Consider the following 20,651-nt stretch of genomic DNA (forward strand, 5'->3'; position numbering starts at 1 on the left):
CACGCCATCACACTGTCAAGGTTCACGCAAGCGCAAAAAGAAAGTTCGAAGAATCCTGAGCGAGCTCAGGCACGTTGTCCCCTTCGTGGATCGAACACGATACCTCCAGATTTAGTGACTGAGACTTCAGTCTGGCGCTCTCCCAATTGAGCTAAGGAGACGGTTTTTTGATGAAGAAACTTCGACGTCTGCTGAATATCATGCCGGTAATTTGCACTGGGGGCTGCATCACTGCGGTGGGATCTTTGTATCCTGCAGCGATCCAATTCCAGAAAGGTGACGCGCTTAGTAGATCTGTCTGAGCGGGTCATATCATCCGGACCGAAGCGTGATGGAAAGGCACCGCGACCGAGAAAACGTAAACACGCCCGGGCGCTTCGGCTTGGCGCGGATGTAACAGTGTTTGGTGACATCATTGTTTTGTGATCTAATCCACACCTGATCACCAGGTTCCCATTAGCAATTCTCTCTACGCGTCGTCAGATCTCATTCTGCGTCGCTATACCTCATCATACAAGCATGGCGATTGTGGAGAATTGGCTGCCGCCATCGCGCGAGAACTGGGAGCTGATTTGCTACATCTGGCAGTTCTTTCCTGTTGTAAGCATACACCCGACAGATTGCTGGGCACCGTGCCGCGACCCAGTGCCACTTGATACTGTCCTTACTAACCTTGTTGGTGAACAAAGATTACTGCAGCGCAATGGGTTCTGGACTGGTACCCACAGGGCAAGACGTCGATTGAGTCGCGTTTCAACATCGATGGCAAGATAGGATGGGCGACCATGGAGTCGGCAGGCTTCATAACCCTGCTGTACATCATGTTTACGCTCCCGAAAGAATTGGGGCTTGAAGAACTACCGTTGGGCAACTGGACCATGGCGGGATGCTTTGTGAGTATATTGGAGGCTCTACAGAAACTGTGCTGATCAGACTTCAGGTCTTTCACTACCTCTACCGCGCAGTTATCTCACCCCTCTTTCTCAATCCCAGCATGTCGCCAATGCACCCGTTTGTTTGGATCATGGCATTTGGGTTCCAAATGTTCAACGCCATCTCCATTGGCGGCTACCTCGCAGGATACGGACCAACATCACGAGACGAGTGGGCAGCGCGACAAGAGTACATGTTTCTAGGGCTCGTGATTTGGTGCTGGGGACTTTTGGCCAACATGTTCCACGACGACGACCTGCGCGAGATCCGGAGATCAGCAGACCGCAAGCAACGCAAGGCGGCCGCTGAGCAGGGCAAGCCCGTGGAGAATGTGGACAAGGTGTACATGATACCGAAGAACGGCCTGTTCAAGTACTCGCTGCACGCGCATTACCTGTGCGAGTGGATTGAGTGGGCAGGGTGGTGGATGATTGGGGGCTGGCAGTGTGTGCCTGCACGCACGTTTCTTCTCAACGAGATTTCTACCATGCTTCCGCGCGCGTTGCAGGGCAAGCGGTGGTACGAGAAGAAGTTTGGTAAGGATAAGCTGCAAGGGCGCAAGGCCATAATTCCGGGCGTGCTCTAGCTAGTTCGCAGACGATGCTCTGGTACGCTAGTGATCAAGCTTCTGGCGTTCCGCAGTCAGAGAGTGGACGAGTGATGGACGTGGCTTCCGCAATCTAGTGAAGAATGAAGCGGTGCAGCATTAGCAGTAAGGGGAAGGCGCAGGTGATGGTACACTAAGCATGACAGTGTGGAGAGGGAGCCGAGCAACGCAGCGAACTGCGACAGGGTAATGGTGTCTAATCACACGAGAATTGGTTGTTTTCACAAGATAGTTCGGTGAGAATTTGTTTGTCAATAGTGAGCGCGCAGGTGGAGAGACGAACCCTGCGCTCGGCAGCGACAAAAGCAGATGACGAGATACGAAGACAGCTGATAAAAAGCGCGCATCTAGTAGTGGTATTTACGACGTGCTGCCTCGTAAGATAGCAGTAGCTGCAGCAGTTGCGAAGCCACAGTGCGCTGTCCGTACAGTAGAGCAGACGGGAGGTTGTGTGCCGAGGGTACTCTGGCCGTCTTAATATAGAGTGGCACGCCACGGAGCCAATGACGGGCGCACGGGCTGCGAAGAACAGGAAGCTCGCTCAGAACACGAGCGGATGATGTTATTGCGACTGGGGTGGTGGAGAAATTTCAGGCAGGGCCTGGCGGATGACGGCATGCACCGGCCATGGCAGCGAGGAAAGGCGCATTATCGCGGCGCTGTGCAACGCAGGCAATTCGGTGTTTTGCATGCAGCACAAAGGGAGCAAGCGATCTCAAGGGGCCGCTGTGCCAGATTTCGCATTTCAGACTTCAGACGCACACAGCCACGCCCATGCCGCTTTCGTCGCTAGCCGGCTCAGCAGTTATGAGCTCCCCCTTTAGGATCACGCGCCAGATGTCACGCTGCGGAAGACGTTTAGTGCACGCCTATAGGCTTATTAATTACTAGTCTATACTATTAATTTTTTTATTATTCTCTTTTAAATTAGAACTAAGATATATCTTACTTAACTTAATACTTTTTTACTTTATACTATAAGCTTAGTAATAATTAGTATATTACTAGAAGTAGTACTATTAGTAAGAACTCTCTTATAAAGTTATTTAAAAGCTTATAGCTTTTTACGTATAAAAAGCTTAATATTAAAGTTAATAAAGATATTAGCGTAGATAAAAATAGTAGCTATTATACTTAAAGTAACTACTTAAAGTATACTTATTTAGGCGTAATTAATAGCATCTATATATATAGTAGTAAGTTCTACTAGCTTTTATTTATAGAGGTTAGTAAGTTTATATTTAATATATTTAGAACTACTAAGATATAATAATAGTAGCGTATAAGTAGCTTATTAAGTAATTATTATTATTATTGCTATTTTAAAGTATATAAATAAAGATAAAGAAAGAAAAAATAACGTAGTATAAAGTTTTATACTTTTATCTTATTTAGGTATTAGTAGTATATAACTATAGTATACTTTAGTTATTAAGTTAAGATTTTTCTAAATTTCTATAGTTAAGAAACACTAAAGCTAAGGCTTACTTGGACACGTGATTTAGGATCACGGCTAGTTAGCGAGGGTGCATTAGAGGCTGCATTAGACACCCGCTTTTCCGTGCGAAGCTCCAAGCCAGTCGCTGCTGGATGCAACACCAGGAGCGGCATCAGGCCTTGGCGTGGGCGTGGTGAAAAGCTGCCAGGCCCGTCGCGTCTGTCGCTGCGTGCGAGCTGCGACGGTATTGTTTCACAAGAGCCAGCGGCCGATCGCAATCAGACGCCAGACCGCGAATCCCCCCCAATTGGCACGGGCGGCAGGGTAAAGCAGCAAAGCAGCGCGCTTGTGGTTGTTGGGCGCTTTCGGTTCGGCAGCTCTATCAACAGGTGCTGGCTGGGGTCGCCTGTCCGCTGCCGTGCAGGTCCACTAACCTTCGTGCACAACCTCGCCCGCCGTCGATTGGCAACCCAAGAGCCTCCGTCGATACATCATCATCACTGCGGACCCACGGCGGAGACACGAGATCGCCGCGCCTGCTACAGCCCGCCAGCGGTACCACGGAACTCTAACTTCCTCATCTCCAGCGAACCTCTCCCCTTGCTGACTGTCCGACTCCCTCGCGCGGCACCTCTTATCCGTCTTCGCGTCGCCGCCGTCGTTGTCGTCGCCTCAGTCGCTCCTTTGCCAGGCCTGTCAGCTGCTGGCTGCCATTGTCGCCATCATGTCCAGCAATGTGACCGAGAGTACGTTGTCTACTTCCATTCTTTCTCCCTCCTCTGCACCCGCTGCCTCGTCCGCGCCCGCTGCTACGTCGTCGTCTGCTCCTCCTGCCTCTGCCCCATCCTCAGATCCGCCCTCGTCAGATCTTCCTTCGCCGTCTGTAACACCGTCCGCAGCGCCTGCGCCTACGGAGCCTTCTGCTCCCGCCGCCTCGTCCAGCCCGCCTGCAGACTCTCCTTCAAGTCCTGCGCCGGCTTCTAACACGCCTTCAGCGGCCGCGCCCTCCTCTGAGCCTCCTCCACCCGCCTCGAGCGCTCCTCCCGCATCCAGCGCCGCCCCAACCAGTGACCCGCCCGTCCAGTCGAGCCAGGCGCCGCCGCCGGCTTCATCAGCGGCTCCAGCCCCATCAACATCGGCAGCTCCTCCCCCAGCGCAGTCGAGCGCACCACCGCCAGCGCAATCATCCACCCAGGCTCCTCCTCCTGCTGCCACGACCAGCGCTGCACCGAGCTTCGTCGATACAAGCGTCTTCACTGCCCCGTCGGCTGAACCCTCGACCCAAGTCATCATCTCCACCGTGACACCCACGGCAGAAGGAGAGACACCGTCAGTGGTCACCGTTATTCGCACTTTTACTCCAGATTCTCCCACTGCAGCACCAACCAACAGCGCGTCCCCCTCCGGAACAGGTGCCGCTGACCCTTCCAATACCGACTCCACCCAATTGCAGAATGCACAGAAGGAGAACAGTGGCGGTCTCAGCACTGGTGGTAAGACTGCCATTGCTGTCGTCATTCCCGTCGTAGTCGTTGCTCTGCTAGTCCTAGCCGGCATCTTCTTCTGGCGCAAACGCAAGCAGCGCCAGAGCGCCGAGGACGAACGCAGGAAGGAAGTCGAGGAGTATGGCTTCAACCCTAACCACGACCCTACCCTTCCTGCCGTTGGTGGATTGGCCATGGCCGAAGACGACAGCGGTTACCGAGGCTGGGGCAACACCACCACCAGCTCCAACCGCAAGATGTCCACCACCCTCACCTCTGGCATGACCTACTCGGACAGCAACAGCAACCCCGGCGGATACACCAGCCCACACTCTCCCACACACGGTGCCTACTCTGACGCTCACTCCAACGACCCGCTTGTAGACGGCCGTCGCCAGACCATGGACTCGGACGGTATCGGCGCCCTCGGTGTTGTCAACGGTGCTGCCGCTGCCAACTCTGCCAACAACCAGGCCGGTGTGCACCGCGGGCCTTCCAACGCTTCGTCGTCATACTCAGCAGCCAACCACTCTGACAACTCTGGCGACTACCCTGGCATGGCCAATGGTCATCCACAGGAGTACTACAACAACCAAGACTACTACCAGAACGGGCCATATGCTGCCAACGATCCATACGCTGCCCAACAACAGCCCATCATAAGAGACGTATCAGCACGACGGAACACGAGGATCGAGAACCCCAGTGTCTTCCCCCAACAAGGCAACTCTGGAATTGCGCAAAACTTCTAGTCGCACGCACTTGTTGTCATCGTATTTTTACATCCATCGCTACCTGTATATTGCGACTCTATCTTTACCCATTTCCTTTAGCTCTCATTCGACATATATCCAAACGGAGGCGTTCATCGGGTGGCCATCAATTTATTTTGCATCGTATCGATCTTCGCGTTTGTTAGTTGTACTGTTGTTGCATGCACATGCAAGTCCGCCCGCATGGATGCCGGAAAACCCTTCCGCATGCCCCACTCCACACAACGGAGAGTCTTCTTCGGAAGATGCGGAAGCTTACACTGCTGAGACATTTTGCGATGGGCACAACAAACAAAAGCACGAGCGTTTTGAGTCTGGACCAGCGCAGCATGCATATCTCACTACACGTCGATTTGTCGGCAAGGATTCAAGAGGTGGGACCTTTTTGATTCTCTTGGATCTGTGTGGGATGATGCATGCTGGCAGCTTTTTTCCTTGTCTTGTCACCTTTCTCTATCATATTGATGCTGGAATCTCGAGGATTGACGCTTTCTCACGCGACCAATATAGTACTCTTGTAATTAGCCAACGCCTCTTCTCCGTTACCATCCTTTTACCATTTAACACGTACGCCAACTACTTGGGCAAACTCTTTTTCTTTTACATGTTGGGGCCCACAGATGACGTTGGAGGTCTCTATCTATATAGGTAGAGAGAAAATAGATTGACAACAAACTTTACACAAGTCTTTTGGTAACTTTTCTGTGTTTCAACCAAGATTACTTGATTGAGAAGACTATTCCCATCACGTTCATCCATTCTAGATATTCCCAAATCGCTTTCGCCATTATACGTCGCACTCGATCTGACCCTATTCCACCGCAAAACAAAGAATGTTGTTATCTGTCCTCGCCCAGCCACTCGTGTGCTTGGGGTGTACGCGGCCCGACAGCAGGTCTGTTTTGATCTAGACCTAGACCACTAGCTGGCAGCGGCCGGCAAGTAATGTTGAGAGACTCCGGTTCGCTCCCAACGCGTCCGCTAGTATACAGTAGTCAGCAGTAGCTACGTAACGTAGCATGCATGTATGCTGCATGCTTGCGAGGCTGTACATGCAACGTAGATCTTGCCCCGACCCCGCGGTCAACATCCTGCCGAACCGTACCAAACAGTTTGTCGGTTGAGATGTTTGTGTGATGCAACATTGGTAAGTAGTAAGGCATGGGTCGTCACGGTTGCCTACCTTCTTTCCCAAGATCATTTCCATTCGGGTGAGGAGTCATCCTTCTGATTTCCAGAAAATGGGAATATCACTCGGCGTCCCCGGGCTGTCGGTCAGAGTGCGCATGTTCTCTGGTGTCATTGCGGGGTTCGACGGTGGAGTTTGGTTCAACAGCGGCTTGCTAGAAATATGAGCTACCCGTCCTGTTCCAGACTTCTGACTGGTTGCGCGTCACAATTATGAGGGAAAAAAGAAGGTCGACCTGCTTGGCGTGTGTAATGATAGTAGAAGGACGGCGAGGTCTACATATTGTGTGTTGTATGAGTAATCGCATCTGCAGTGTATTGTAGACATGTGCGTGGATATCAAGCAGGATGTAGCTCATCATGGATAACTCCGTCGATAGGCTTGCAGGTTACATACATCCAATTGGAACTACAAAGACAACTTCCAAAGTCGCATTATCTCAAATCACCTCCACCCTTGGGTTTAGCAAGATTGAATCTAGCCCTCTTCCGCATACTAGCAGCTTTACCAGGCTCTGTAACCCTGGGTTTAGACTTGTCCAAGTCTATCATACTCTTGAAGACGGGCGCCGCTTGGGGGATATTGGTCGGCTTGAGCGCGACATCATCAACCATGGGAGGGGCAGGCTGGACAAGACCCAACCGTTCCTGGAGCTTCCTGTATTGGACTTCAGGGTCTTGCAGGTTGGCGCGCGGTGCTTTTGGCTGGCTATGAGGCACCCGAGGAGGCTCCGTTGCAGTTTCGAGATCGCTGGCTCGGTCTTGATGTAAGCCCGATTGTTCTTTGGTTGGAGAAACAGTGGTTTCAACAACAGAAGAGCCAGTCGCGCCAGAACGCTCCTCGGTTGGAGAAGTTGAAGTTTCAACTGGAGAGCCAGTCGTACCGGATTGAACTGAAGTAACATCGTTTGTTGGTGCTACTTCGACAGCTTCGAGCGCCCGCTGCCACCAGTATCGCTCTGCCTCAGCTTCTTGTTCCGCTCTCTCTAGTGCAATCGCCTCTTTCTGCAGCCTGCTTTTCTCCAATATAGTCATCAACTTTCTCCGATCGACTACTTTCGCCAGAAATCGCAGTAAATCAGGGTCCGACTCATCCTCGGCGTCAAGATGTGGTAAGATATTGTCGATTTGGTCGACAAGTTGAGCATTTGCATATCCTCGCACCATCACTCCCCAGGTGTACTTTGAGGGATCAGTGCTCCTGTCGCGCATAATATCGAAAATTCGTTCTGCCGCCTGTATCTGGCCTGTCTTGAAGAAAGCCTGCATAAATATATTCCAGCTGTAGACATTGGGCTTTGTTGGGCCATTGGTCATGTCTTGGATGAGCTGAGATGCGTTTGCGAATTGCTGTTTTTGACAAAAGGCGTACAGGAAGGCGTTCCAGATTTGCGGCTGTCGAGCCAGTTCATTGAATGCCGGATGACCCCCCTCCTGCACGACCGACTTGAATTTGAGATATAAGTTGTAGACTCGCATGTTGCTAACTGCCAAGGCTGATTGAATCTCTGTCTGCAGCATGATGTATAGCGTTACATGTGAAGGAGAAATGCGCACAGACTCTGACGTAGATGAATCCTGTGACATTACGGCGTTCCCTAGGCTTGCGGTTCCGTAGCCAACGAATGGTTGCAGAGGCGCTGTCGTGAAAAGTCTGGAGTAAGAGTGCCATAGCATGGCCGAGGTCTGTTCGACGTTTCCATCAACTCTGTAGCGTACATACTGATAGTAGAGACACTCCGTTGCTAGCCAAGAGTCCTGGATATCTTGTGCTACCTCTTCGCAATACTGTGCAAATCTTTGGAAAAAGGCTGGATCATTTTGCATGGTACATCCATGGAGCATTATCCCGAATGTGTATTTGTCTGGCTGTAGGTCATTATTTTCGAAGGTGTTGTACACCTTGAAAGCCGTGGCATGATCTCCAGCTTCCATTGCGTTGTGTATGACGACATTGTAAAGAAGTAAGTCCATCTGGATACCCATGTTTACAAAGGCAGCGACGATGTATGGAGTGTGGTGAAAGTCTTTGGTTGCAGCCATGCTCCTTCGCAGTATGACAGCGCACACCCAGCGAAGTCTTTGACGAGCCACAACAGACTCCCACGACTTAGCTGAATGTCGGCTTTTTAACGCCTCGAGGCATTTCAACGCATACTGCACTTCACCAGCCTGCCCAAATGCAGTGGCATAGTGTAGCACTGTATCGTAGTCAACGCGTACCTTGTGTTCCACGAGGCAATCGAACACTTTCTTCAGATCCTCTATATTGGCCAGCTCGACAAGATTGTACAGTAAGTCTTGAGAACAGAGATCGGGCTTGCTAGATAACGTTTTGAAAAAGACGTGCAAGAACGCCGGGACGAATTCGCGCTTGCGTGCTTCTAGGTCAGTACCCCAACTCTGGTCCTGATACAATCGGTGTCGATGAAGTTTGGAAAGATGACTGAGAGCGTCGGCAATAGCTTCTCGCTTCCGGCTCCAGGTACGTGTATCGTTAACCAGAGCTTGTATGAAGTATAAAGCGCGGCCAGGCTTACGGTCGAGGAGATAAATGAGCAACTTATGAGCGTAGGCTTTCCGCGTCGAGATGTCGAGAGCCTTCCACCTGTCCGATACTTGGCGCGGACTTGATTCGGTGTCTCCCGCAAAGAGCGTCCAACTCAATCGCGCACATCGTGGGTCGTGTTCTATAACGACGCTACGTGTGATTCTCCGCAAAGATGCGTAGACGGGGCGATCCAGTGCCGCAAACGCGTTTTGAAGCCCATTCTCTTTTGCAGAAGTGTCAGTCAGATCAAGATGCGTCTGGTTCCAGCTGACGAGGTTTGCCACGCGACGTCGAAGGGACCTGTATCGGCCATCTTGGTCGCGCCTTGCAGGTGAAAATCCGGCAGGTAGTCTAGAGACGTAGTTGTCGAGTCGCGCACGTTCCAAGGCGAGTTGTTTCGAATGTCTCTCGGCTCGCAAAGGTGTGCGTTGAACGGAAGATGAGGGAGCACGAGTGCGATTGGACTGTGCCCGACGAGCTCGAGGTCGCGAGAGCGTCTTCTCATCCGCTACGCCTTTATTGCTGGATGTGGTCGTTGCGTATGAGCGGGCATACTGGCGAGTGAATGTCGATATATCCGCATAGAGGCGATTGATAGAAACAAGACCGTCAGGTCTTTTGTTCCAATGGCCAGACGTCCGTAGGAGCCCCGCAGCAGGAGCGTCTTGTATCGGTCGCTTGCGACATGTTGGTACAATTGTCTGTCGGGGGCTCGAGATAAAGTCCTGATCTTCCACCCTATTGTGTTCCTCTAAGCTTTTTGATCTATCCTTCTCTTTGTCCCGTGTTGTGCTAGGCCTTCCATGCTGTTGGCTGTGTGCTTTCGTCGTCGATGACTGGGCGAAGACTCTCGGAGCGAGGAACGGCAGGATGGGAAAGTCGGCGCTGGCGATGAGGCTAGCATTGGGAACGCGAAGGCGGGGCATGAGAAGATGCAGGTGCTGTCGTCTTCACGGAGCCATGACGTGTCAATTGCAAGCAGCTGGTGAGGATGGCGAGGAGCACGAAAACTTGAGAAGGTGCGTGTTTGGTCAGAAGCGCTAACCGGAGAAGATCTTGGACTCCCGAGCTGTTCTCCGCAGCCACACGACAACCACGACCACTTCACCAACCACCCAGCACACTCTCCGTTCTCTCCGCGCATTCTCAGAAGGAATTTTGTGCATAGCATCACGTCATAGACCAGCTTTGGACACGCTCCGACCCTGCACGCAAGCACACTCCTGCCCGGCGCAACCGCAAAGCTCTCACCATGTCTTCGCACGAAAAGCTATCCGCAGCCGCCAACGACCGAAAGTCGCGCCTCGCACAACTCAAGTCGCTGAAACGGAAACAAGAACAAATATCAGACGCGCCAGAAGCTGCCGACTCGCCATCCACCCAGCTCCAGGCCGAGACGTCGCAAGCCCTCACACGCACAGAAGAAGAGGAAACATCAGTAGCAGCCACATACCTCTCCGGCCGAAACTTCGATGCGACGACGCGAAATGTCAAGCTCGGCTTTGACAATACACCAATCGCCGACCCCACAAACACATTGGAATACAAGGCAGAGCAGCTGGCGCTCGAAACAAAGGCGCAACAAGAAGCAGAAACGGCAGAGGACAAGGGACTTGACCTGTTCAAGCTGCAGCCCAAAAAGCCAAATTGGGACTTGAAGAGGGATTTGGAGCAGAAGATGAAGGGACTCAATGTGCAAACAGACAATGCAATCGCAAAGCTGGTCCGCGAGAGAGTAGAAGCCCAGAAGGCCATAAGAGAGAAGCAACCGACAGATGGCAGCAATGGAGAAGAGGTGGGTATGGAGGGTAGTGAGCTGGTCGAAGCAATGCACCTGAAGGAGCAAGAGGATGAGCGAGAAAGGAAGAGGGACGAGGAGGACGAGGACGTCAGTTGAGAGTGTAAAATACGGTGGATGCGATCTGAATCAAGACGGGAGTTGGCCGGACCAGTGCATGCAGCCTCGACGATCGGGGTTGCGTAAGGACGCAGATAGGAGGGTGTCGAGACGTGAGAAGACGATTGGACGATACCCAAGTCGAGTCACAAGAGGGACAAGAGACTTGCTTTTAACAGTCTCTCATGGAGGACCAAAATTTTAATGTCACGATCAAGCCACAATTATCCCATACTATCGGACGCTGCCATCTCCAACGGTCACGCGAACGACATCCACTGAAGACAGCAATAAAAAACACAACAGATGCGCTTAGACTTGGTCCATTATGTTCCTTTCAAGAGCTAAAGAACGAAAAGATATACAACAGCGGGTGTTCGCTTGTAGTCCGTGGAACCCAAAATCAGGCAGCGCGCAGAGGAATCGTGTCGCGTAGAATAGATACGAGAATTGGTCATGTGTTGCGCGGTAGACGAGCTCGTGCTGCCTGTGAGCGTCCTCTGCACTGAAAACGTGGTGTATGGACTGGACAGCTAAGGATAATCATTGACCACCAGTATGTTATACTTGCGACATATCTCATCTGCAAGAGTACCTTTTCGTCTAGGTCGCCGATGTTACGGGAGTTGTGGTTCGTTTCGCTCTATGGGGTGAGGTGGATGGCAACCAAGATATGGAATCGCACACAGACGTGAGTCAAAGATCATTGACCACCATGCGATATTCCTTATAGCCGAACACGGCCGAAGTCGAGGCAATCATATAACTGAAGTCAGTAGGTGTCTTAATCGCTGCGGAACCGGGACACCTGTGCGTTGACTATAAAAGGAGCGCCCTGCACACCTCCATCATCAATCCCACCACCAAAACCCGAAAATTCGAACGTGCGCGACCCCTTCTACCATAACTACTGCCAAAGGAATCTCTATCTCGGAAATGACGGAGAGACACGATGACATCGCCTTTCCCTGGCCCTCGTTGCCTGCAGATATCCGTCTTTCCATCCTCGACGAAATCTCAGGTCAGAAACATCCTGGCTGGGCTCAATGCGCAGCCGTCTGTAAGGAATGGCAGGTCATTCTTGAAACCAGGAATTTTTCCCGACTATCATTGCAGCCATCCTGTCTAAAAGAACTGGAAACCCTCGTTATCCGACAAAGGCCTCTTGTCAAGCACATCTGTTTCAATATCGCTCTTCCTCGATACGCCTGCACCAGTTGTAAACGACCCGCCATTACGTCCCGTGATAGATCTACCATGTTTAAGAGGGCCATCATAAAGCTCTTTTCTATCCTAAGTACCTGGCAGCCTACGGGTCAGTTGACACTCGAACTGAGCGCATCTTCACCGAGTGACTCACAACACTGGTTCAAAAACTACTGTTTTGGGCCTGGACATGAAAACACAAGAGACTGGACGCAAGAGGAGAAAGCCATTAGATGGCACGACCCAAAACACGGTTGGGTTAATGGTCAGCAGCTCGAGATTCCTGGCCGGCCCGCTGTTTTGCGCCTCTTCTCCCTGCTCCCCTGGAACGTCCCTCAAAACATCCTTGCCGTTCATGCCGTTACAGGCTTCTGCATACGTCGACAACTTCGACATGAGCTTTCTCCCGACGTACTAAAGGCCTTGTGGGAGAAACTCCCTCGGCTAGAAAGTATAGTCCACGAGTCGTGGATTGTCCGGCGCAATTGCCAGATCCTGCGTGCATATTATACGTTGAGCCCTTTCTTCACTACAAGCTTCTGTGCCTAGAAATGTAGAGGGGCCGTACTCGTTCTGTTGAGATTGTCTTATATCGGATCTGGTATTAGATTGAAGACCCACCCCCACCCTTCCACCTACATCGAACATGTATTTTGGGATTTTTCTGACATCTTAATAGTACTGTTCACCTGGGTCCTGGAAAGCGTTCCAACCTCCGTTAGGAGATTATCTATCTTTAAGGACTCCAACAACCAACTTGAATTGGCAGTTGATAACGCCACGCCACATTTGAACCAACTTGTGGAAACTCCCTCAGCTACAAAACTCCACCTTGCCAGAGCGTTTGCCGCCAAAAGCCAACATCTAGAGCGCCTTTCTATTTCATACATGATCGACGCCCAGCAGTTTTTCACTTCATGCCAGCAGCAGCCATGTACCTGGAATCTCCTGCAGTCGTTGACACTCACGTCATCCACACTGGCCCGGACAGCCCCTCGCCAAGATATTTATACACTGTTGCGAAACGCTAGTTCGGTTGCACTCAAGATGCCGCAGCTCCAAACCATGGTGCTCTGGAACAGTGAACCAGGACAAGCCTGTGCGGTAATTTATCAGCGACATACTGCAAGTGCGATAGCGACACTTACATGGCGTGGTACATGGGATCCTGAGCTCAGCGATGAGGTTGTTGAGTCATGGAAGGAGGTTGCATCTGGTTCCTGCTACCTGCGGTTGGAAAAGGAAGCATTACATGACGTGGATATCAGGTCCCATGGTGATGCAATTCATCATCTGCGCTTGCCGGATGGAGTTGTTGATTCAGAATCACTGTGTCAAATACGTTACGAGGGAAGGATGCAAAGAATGGCCTGATCAATGCAGTTGTATAGATTTCGATGTACTTGCTGGCTGTCAGCCAATCGTCCTGGTAAAAAGAGAAGAAGAAAGGCATTGGAACAAAAGAAGAGAAAAAAATGGAGTGGAGCAAGAGTCGACGTAATATTCATGTGCAAATGTGATCGATTCCTGACTAGAGAATGGAGTGTCAGTCTCGCACATTACGTGTTAACTGGACTTTACTGCTGTAGTGAGCTGGGCCAAAGTAGCTCCTTTTTCACAAAGCAATCCACGTGCTTCTGTGTGTATGCCGAAGAGTGCGATAAGATTATGCGGTGGTGGTCTAACGTCATGTTGTACTACAAGCGTCCCTCAGGCGCGGTCGGTTATTCAGACCCGCCCCTGTCATTCACGAGTCAACCTCGGCATCTCCACGCGCCAAACTTCCACGGGTGTTGCGGATGCGGGGACAACCGTCGCGCTATATACATCACCATGGAGCGCGTCTCGCTATTCTCCACTATCTCCGTTCTTTCAGAACCACCATAGTTCGACTGTACTGCTACGTCTCCATCGCACCTACTCTACCGCTAAAGCCCCTTCGCATCCCAACCTTCACAACTCACAACCGCCATCATGGTCGGCAAGAAGCAGCCCGTCTACGTCCTTGGCGTGGGCATGACCAAGTTCATCAAGCCTCGTGGCAAGGTGGACTACCCTGAGCTCGGTTTCGAGGCAGGCGTCAAGGCCATGCTCGACGCGCACATCAACTACGACGATGTCGACCAAGGCGTCGCATGCTACTGCTATGGCGACTCAACCTGCGGTCAGCGCGTCTTTTACCAGTTCGGCATGACTGGCATTCCCGTATACAACGTCAACAACAACTGCTCGACTGGCTCGACCGGCCTCTACATGGGACGCAACATGATCGCGCACGGAGCGGCTGACTGCGTCCTGGTCGTTGGCTTTGAGAAGATGTTCCCCGGAAGTCTACAGAGCTTCTTCCAAGATCGCGCAAACCCGACAGGCACGACGAGCCTGATGATGAAGGAGACGAGGGGTATCACCAAGGCACCGGGTGCCGCGCAAATGTTCGGAAACGCTGGACGAGAACACATGGAGAAGTGAGTCCCGACGTCTGGGCCAACCCGTGTCTCTATACTGACCATCTTCGTAGATACGGCTCCGAACTCAAGGACTTCGCAGAGATCGGTCGCATCAACCACGCCCACTCGAAGAACAACCCCTACTCGCAATTCCAAGACGAATACACCCTCGAGCAAGTCATGAACGCACCCATGATCCACGAACCCCTCACAAAGCTCCAATGCTGCCCGACCTCCGACGGAGCTGCTGCCACAGTGTTGGTCTCGCAAGAGTTCCTAGACAAGCGCCCCGAGCTCAAAGACCAGGCCATCCTGATTGCTGGACAAAGACTAGCAACCGACACACCATCACTGTTCAACCGAAGCGCCATTGAGCTAGTAGGGTACAGCATGAGTGAGCTGGCTGCTCGCGAGGCGCTCGAGGAGGCCAACGTATCACCAGACGACGTCAAGGTGTGCGAACTCCATGACTGTTTCTCTGCCAACGAGATGGTGACCATTGAAGCTCTCGGGCTGGCTCCCAAGGGCAAGGCTCACGAACTTATCCGCAAGGGTGGCATTACCTACGGCGGAAAGGTCGTCATCAACCCCTCCGGCGGTCTGATCTCCAAGGGCCATCCCCTCGGCGCCACAGGTCTCGCTCAGTGCGCTGAGCTTGTCTGGCACATGCGTGGCTGGGCCAACAACCGATCAATCAAGGATACAAAGGTTGCTCTACAACACAACTTGGGTCTTGGAGGCGCCGTAGTATGCACAGTGTACAAGAGGCACGACGGAAGCGCCGCGACGGACAAATCAGACGAGCAGATCGCCAAGATCACTGGATTGGGATACAACCCAGCGACAGTCGCGAAGGGATTCACAAAGGAACAAGTTGACGCTGTCAGGAGCAAGAAGGCGAGGAGCCAATGGGCATTGCAAGACACAGAACAGAAGGTTGAGGCGAGGTTTTAGACGAGTTTCGCTGTAACTACCATGGTCTTTGAATAGCGCTATTGACTACATATATCCATCGTACCTACTTCACTCCAGCTCTCTCCATGCTCATTCGATCGTTGACCGTACTCTCACGCGTCAGTACACAAAATGAAGGGAGGCGTACTTACCTAGTCCCATTCTTCCATCTTCTCCTTCTTCTCACACCCACCAAGCAAGCATCCACCCACCAGGAAACAGTAGGAAATTATCTCGGCTTACCTGCCAGCAGATGCCAGACGTCTGATCTCGCAGCGCCCAGCGCAAGAAGATCGACCCAACGGTATGAATATATCAAAAGGAAAGAGTTGAAAGAAGGAATCCCCAGAGCCCCGTTCAGACTCAACCCAAGCTAAAGATGATGGAAAGATGTAGACGTCAACGCACACCGCAGTTTCGGCTCATGTTGAACTCGAGGGACTGATGAGAACGGTTCAGCCGCTCTGCCCACAGGTATTAACGGGGAAAGGGAAGGTTAAGTGGGTGGCGGAGGGGAGGTATGCGCCGGTTAAAGAGCGTGGTGGTTCGGAGATGGATGACTGGACAACTTGGTCCGGTCCGCTGTCACTGAGTGGTAGAAGACACCCGATGTCGATCTTGTCTTCAGTGCCGATGGTATCTTTTTGAGTTTTTGTAGTTATGGCGAGACCGTGAGCTCAGTTGCGCTTTGTCGGAGAGTGAGAAGAGGTCTTGGAGCGGGAATGAGTGGTGAGAATGGAAGCTTTCTGGAAGCCAGACTGGGATCTATGAAGGTGTTAGTGAGGATGGACAAGGTGGCACGTATGCATTTGGTGGAGGAGGGTCATGGTGGCTGCTTGGTGGAGTTGAAGTGTTGAGTGTGGGAATGGGAGTGGGATGCGAAGGGAAGTCTTATACCGTCTACAAATGTTTGCTGGAACAATGGAATATCAGATTCGCGTGGATGTGACCACTGATTGCTGCTCGATTGACTCAGAACGGGATATACAACAAGGAAACAATAGCAATCCAATTGTCGTCCGCGCTAGACAGTCATCTAGATGGAAGTACACTCGCATGTTGTCGCACCAAGACATCTCTTCACACAAACTGAACATTGAAAGAAATGGCAAGCAGTTCATGTTTGAACTTGTGATCATGATTTGGTATTCCGAGTTATGCTCGAACCTTCGTTTCGCCATATGCAAAAAGACGCCCAATTTTGATGCCCAAAAGCGGCAATTGTCCAGCATAATGCAAGACACAATTAAAGAGTAAGACCGTAGAGTAGAGTAGTATGCAACTTCTTCCAGGCTTGCTTCGTTAACACCCGATAGTGCCATGCCCAATCTGTGCTCAAAACTCAGGATCCTCCATGATGATACCAAAGCTACGACGGCGACTGATCAGAACAGTATCATCGGAATCCCTCTTATATTGGGGAGACCAGCGATCTCTCCTTGTCTCGCGTCCGTCGCGCTCATTAGCGGAAGCATTCTAGGCACCGCTCGCCACACCACGTATGTTGATACCACCACCTCCTCCGCCACGCCGATCAGCAGATCCGCGGATGTTGATTCCTTCCTGACTGCGTGCACGTCCTTGGCCACGGATGCTGATATCGTCATCGCGTGTGATGCGATCAGCGAGACCTCGTCGAGGCTGTGACGGCTCAGAGAAGTCGGTGACATAGGGATCGCGATCGTCACCCTTGAGGCGACCAAACGACTCAGCAGGATCGTCGTCATCGCGTGTGATTCTATCGGCTAGCGACCGCTTCTGTTGCGGGAGTACGGGCTGTCCGTTCTTGGTCATGCGAGAAAGTAGCGAATCCCCTCCTCGTGACTTGTTTGATCCGTATGTCGCGTCGATGGCGTTTGACCGGTGGTGGTTATGGCCCATTGGCGAAGTGTCAAGGAAAGAGTCCTTCTGCCAACGTCCACCACTCGCAGGGCCGCCGCGATCATAGTTTGCACGGTCGTGTGTCCAGCGATCCATGCTGGGTTCACGGCGACGGCGAGTGTTGTTGCGGCTGCGACTCCGGCTGCGGTACCGACGGCGGCCCGCGTGGGTCTCGTTCTCTGCGAATCCGAAGCGACCGTCGCCTTCTTCGTCGGAGGCAGGGGAGGCGCTGCGTCCTCGTAGACGGCCGAAGCGTGGCTCTTGTGGACTGGGTCTGTTAGCTTGTTGACAGGGTCACGGAGCAATGCGCTGAAGTACCTTCTTGAGCCGGGTCGGTAGGAATCAACGTCGTCATTCCTGAGTCTACCATCAGCGGGCGGACGACCTCCTCTGCCACCGCGACCTCGGACTTCTCGTCCATCACGGCCATCACGGTTGTCTCGTCCGTTCCGGCGCGGGCCCCTTCGGTCAGCGCCTGAGTCGCCCATGGACTGGTCTCGGCTGTACCCCCGTCTTGATCGGTCCCTGGAGCCCATTTCCTCGTCGCCATAATCGAGATAGTCTTTCTGCGGTTTTTGGTTCCGTCGCGGCTCTCTCTGGTGGTTGCCAGCCACGTCTGGGTTGCGTTGGTAGTAGTTGCTCTTGGTTGCTGCGCCCTTCGGCTTCTGGTCGCCAGCGTTGGACTGCCTGATGACGAGGCGACTGTTGGGCTTCTTTGAGTATGGTTGCGCTGTGCGGGGCTCTTGTAGTGAGAGGTTGCTGGTGTCGCCCACGTCGGAGTGAGTGAGGATGCCTAGGGCGACGGTCGCGTCTTCCTTGTTGTAGAATTCGAGGTTGACCGAGTTGTCGTTTACCCAGCGTAGTTGCTTAACGCGCGGGTCTGACTGGCAATGCTCCATCGCCCAGTAGAGGGGGTCGTTGGGGTCGAAGTCGCTCACGCCCTGGAGGTTGAGCGATTCGGGCCATGCTTCGTGGACAATGATGTCCTCAAGGTAGGCGGCGGGTATGTTTTGTTCTTGCTCGGCCGGCTCCTGCGATGGCGCCCATGTCAGTCAATTGCGCCTTCTCGTGCAGCCTGGCGCAATGCTCACCTGGACAACCTGCTGTGGTTGCGACGGCTGTGCTACCGGTTCAATGTCTGCGCCTACATCAATGTCAATATCGTAAGCGACATCAGTCATGTCCGTGTCGTCCATGATGGCGGCTATATTTCAAAGAGGTCCGGCAATTCGGTGAGGTGGTGTTGTTGGAAGTTCGAGAGCTGTACAAGCAGCGCGCCGCGGTCGGTAAGCTCCAAAGCGCGGGCGGGCACTAACGTCATCACGTGCGTGATTGAAACGCCCCAGCACAATACGACTGCCCGACTGTGTGTTTCACCACCAACAATAGCATAAATATCAGAGTGACGGTGAACGTGCAAGCAAGTCAAGTTTGGGTCAGGGTCGTCGTTACACCCTGTAGCGGACCTATCGAGCTTGCAGGCATGGCCCCTAGAAGCTAGCCACGACGCGTCACAATTGAAAGCGATGTATATGCTTGAGACAGTCACCTCATCCTAAAAGCGCCTACCATCTCACGACTGCTCCTCCAGCGTAAAGGTACCCGTCTTGGTAATCAAATACTCATTCACTGCGACATCTTTTCCTGACTCTTTGCCATAGCCGGATTGTTTGATGCCGCCAAATGGCGATTCTGCAGCAGAAGAGTTGCCCTGGCACATGTTAGTATGTTTTCCGATGTCTTCGTTGTCAACTTACGGTGTTCAGCCCAATCATGCCGGCTTCCAGATTCTCAAACAGTCTCCAGGTGCGATCAACGTTCTTTGTGAAGCAGTAGGATGCGAGGCCCATACTGGTGTCGTTCGCGGCCTTGACAGCCTCATCTTCAGTCTCGAACTTGATGAATGTACTGATCGGGGCGAAGGCTTCTTCATTGGCAATGTCCATGTCTGGCGTAACGCCAGTAATGACGGTGGGTTCGAAGAAGTAGCCACCGTCCTTCTCCACCTTTTTACCGCCCGTATGAATCTTCGCGCCTTTTTTCTTCGCATCTTCGACAAGAGCGAGTGCTTTCTCGACACCCCGTGGGGTAGTCACTGGGCCCATCGTCGTCTTCTCGTCTGAACCGTGACCGACGACGATCTTTTGTGTCTCTGCGTTCCAGCGTTCGAGGAACTTGTCGAATATTCCAGACTGAACGTATATCCGGTTCGCCGTAATACACGCCTGGCCCGCATGTCGGTACTTCAACGCGAAGATCTGAGTTAACGCTTGCTCGATATTCGCGTCGTCGAAAATCAGGACAGGGCAATTGCCACCCAATTCAAGTGTAACTTTCTTCAGGTTGTCTGCACACATCCTAGCGACTAGCTTGCCAACGCGCGTTGAGCCTGTAAACGTGACCTTGCTCACAAGCGGATGCCGGCAAAGCGCCTCACTAAGCTCTGGTGTCTTGTCGAGATCTGTGGTCAGGACGTTCAACGCCCCCTTTGGGAATCCAGCTTTTTGAGCGAGGTAGGCTAGTGTGAGAACAGTGATTGGTGTCTCCGGGCTGGGTTTCACAACCATCGTGCAGCCCGCAGCCAATGCAGCGCCAGCTTTGCGAAGAATCATGGCGATGGGGAAGTTCCATGGCACCAACGCAACAGCGACACCAAGCGGCTGCTTGATCGTGAAGATGCGTCTATTTGGTAGCGCAGGTGTGAAGACACTGCCTTGAATACGCTCGGCTTCCCCAGCGAACCACCATGTGAAGCCTGTCGAGTAATCGATTTCTCCATACGCCTCAGCTCTAGGCTTTCCGGTCTCGTACACAAGAATAGTCGCTATATCTTCCCTGTTCTCCTTGATGAGGGCGTCCCATCGGTAGAGCATCTGCGCTCGTTGTCGCGGGCTGATCTTCTTGTACTCCTGGAAACATGCATGCGAGCTCTTAACAGCATCGTCGACATCAGATGCATCGTTCGTAGGACACTCTATCCACGCCTTCCCTGTTCCAGGGTCTGTTCACCTGTCAGATCTCGGTTTTCAGATAAGTACATATGCTACAATGACTGACCGACCACTTCGAACGTCTTTCCCGATTTCGCTCGTACCCAATCGCCATTCACAAAGGATAGGCTATGGAGCAAGTCTGGGTTGTTCAGCTGGGATATATCAGTACGAGTCAATCGCAAGAACGAGTTCGTATTGACGCACCTTGAACGGTAGCTCATGTTTCCTGTCTGACGCCATTTCGTTCTAAGTTTCTACGTATCGTTGACCGAAGCTGGTGAGTGTGGAGTGAAGTTGCC

General features: G+C 52.3%; 7 protein-coding genes and 1 non-coding gene across 8 annotated transcripts; 4 read left to right on the plus strand and 4 right to left on the minus strand.

Annotated features, from left to right (window-relative positions):
- Positions 1-75: 75 nt before the first annotated feature.
- Positions 76-161, minus strand: J4E78_003149. The gene has a single exon. It is a non-coding gene; the product is annotated as a tRNA-Phe (tRNA).
- A 358-nt stretch (positions 162-519) lies between these two features.
- Positions 520-1,519, plus strand: J4E78_003150 (uncharacterized protein; the record flags this gene model as incomplete). Its single annotated transcript, XM_049363791.1, has 3 exons — positions 520-600; positions 690-893; positions 941-1,519. The coding sequence occupies 3 exons, from the start codon at positions 520-522 to the stop codon at positions 1,517-1,519; spliced, it is 864 nt and encodes a 287-aa protein (XP_049224456.1).
- A 2,183-nt stretch (positions 1,520-3,702) lies between these two features.
- J4E78_003151 (uncharacterized protein) lies at positions 3,703-5,214 on the plus strand (the record flags this gene model as incomplete). The annotated part of the gene is made up of 2 exons (XM_049363792.1): positions 3,703-3,724; positions 3,830-5,214. 2 exons carry the CDS (start codon positions 3,703-3,705, stop codon positions 5,212-5,214), a joined length of 1,407 nt encoding a protein of 468 aa, XP_049224457.1.
- A 1,644-nt stretch (positions 5,215-6,858) lies between these two features.
- On the minus strand, positions 6,859-8,409 carry J4E78_003152 (uncharacterized protein; the record flags this gene model as incomplete). The annotated part of the gene is made up of 3 exons (XM_049363793.1): positions 6,859-7,935; positions 7,985-8,109; positions 8,406-8,409. The coding sequence occupies 3 exons, from the start codon at positions 8,407-8,409 to the stop codon at positions 6,859-6,861; spliced, it is 1,206 nt and encodes a 401-aa protein (XP_049224458.1).
- Positions 8,410-10,226: 1,817 nt separating this feature from the next.
- J4E78_003153 (uncharacterized protein) lies at positions 10,227-10,871 on the plus strand (the record flags this gene model as incomplete). The annotated part of the gene is made up of 1 exon (XM_049363794.1): positions 10,227-10,871. One exon carries the CDS (start codon positions 10,227-10,229, stop codon positions 10,869-10,871), a length of 645 nt encoding a protein of 214 aa, XP_049224459.1.
- A 3,180-nt stretch (positions 10,872-14,051) lies between these two features.
- On the plus strand, positions 14,052-15,478 carry J4E78_003154 (uncharacterized protein; the record flags this gene model as incomplete). The annotated part of the gene is made up of 2 exons (XM_049363795.1): positions 14,052-14,542; positions 14,596-15,478. 2 exons carry the CDS (start codon positions 14,052-14,054, stop codon positions 15,476-15,478), a joined length of 1,374 nt encoding a protein of 457 aa, XP_049224460.1.
- A 1,476-nt stretch (positions 15,479-16,954) lies between these two features.
- On the minus strand, positions 16,955-18,555 carry J4E78_003155 (uncharacterized protein; the record flags this gene model as incomplete). The annotated part of the gene is made up of 3 exons (XM_049363796.1): positions 16,955-17,627; positions 17,678-18,390; positions 18,451-18,555. 3 exons carry the CDS (start codon positions 18,553-18,555, stop codon positions 16,955-16,957), a joined length of 1,491 nt encoding a protein of 496 aa, XP_049224461.1.
- Positions 18,556-18,932: 377 nt separating this feature from the next.
- Positions 18,933-20,592, minus strand: J4E78_003156 (uncharacterized protein; the record flags this gene model as incomplete). The annotated part of the gene is made up of 4 exons (XM_049363797.1): positions 18,933-19,070; positions 19,117-20,360; positions 20,417-20,504; positions 20,557-20,592. 4 exons carry the CDS (start codon positions 20,590-20,592, stop codon positions 18,933-18,935), a joined length of 1,506 nt encoding a protein of 501 aa, XP_049224462.1.
- Positions 20,593-20,651: the final 59 nt, after the last annotated feature.

Source organism: Alternaria triticimaculans, assembly GCF_023758025.1.
Source record: "Alternaria triticimaculans strain BMP 0046 chromosome Unknown scaffold_3, whole genome shotgun sequence".
Taxonomy (NCBI): domain Eukaryota; kingdom Fungi; phylum Ascomycota; class Dothideomycetes; order Pleosporales; family Pleosporaceae; genus Alternaria; species Alternaria triticimaculans.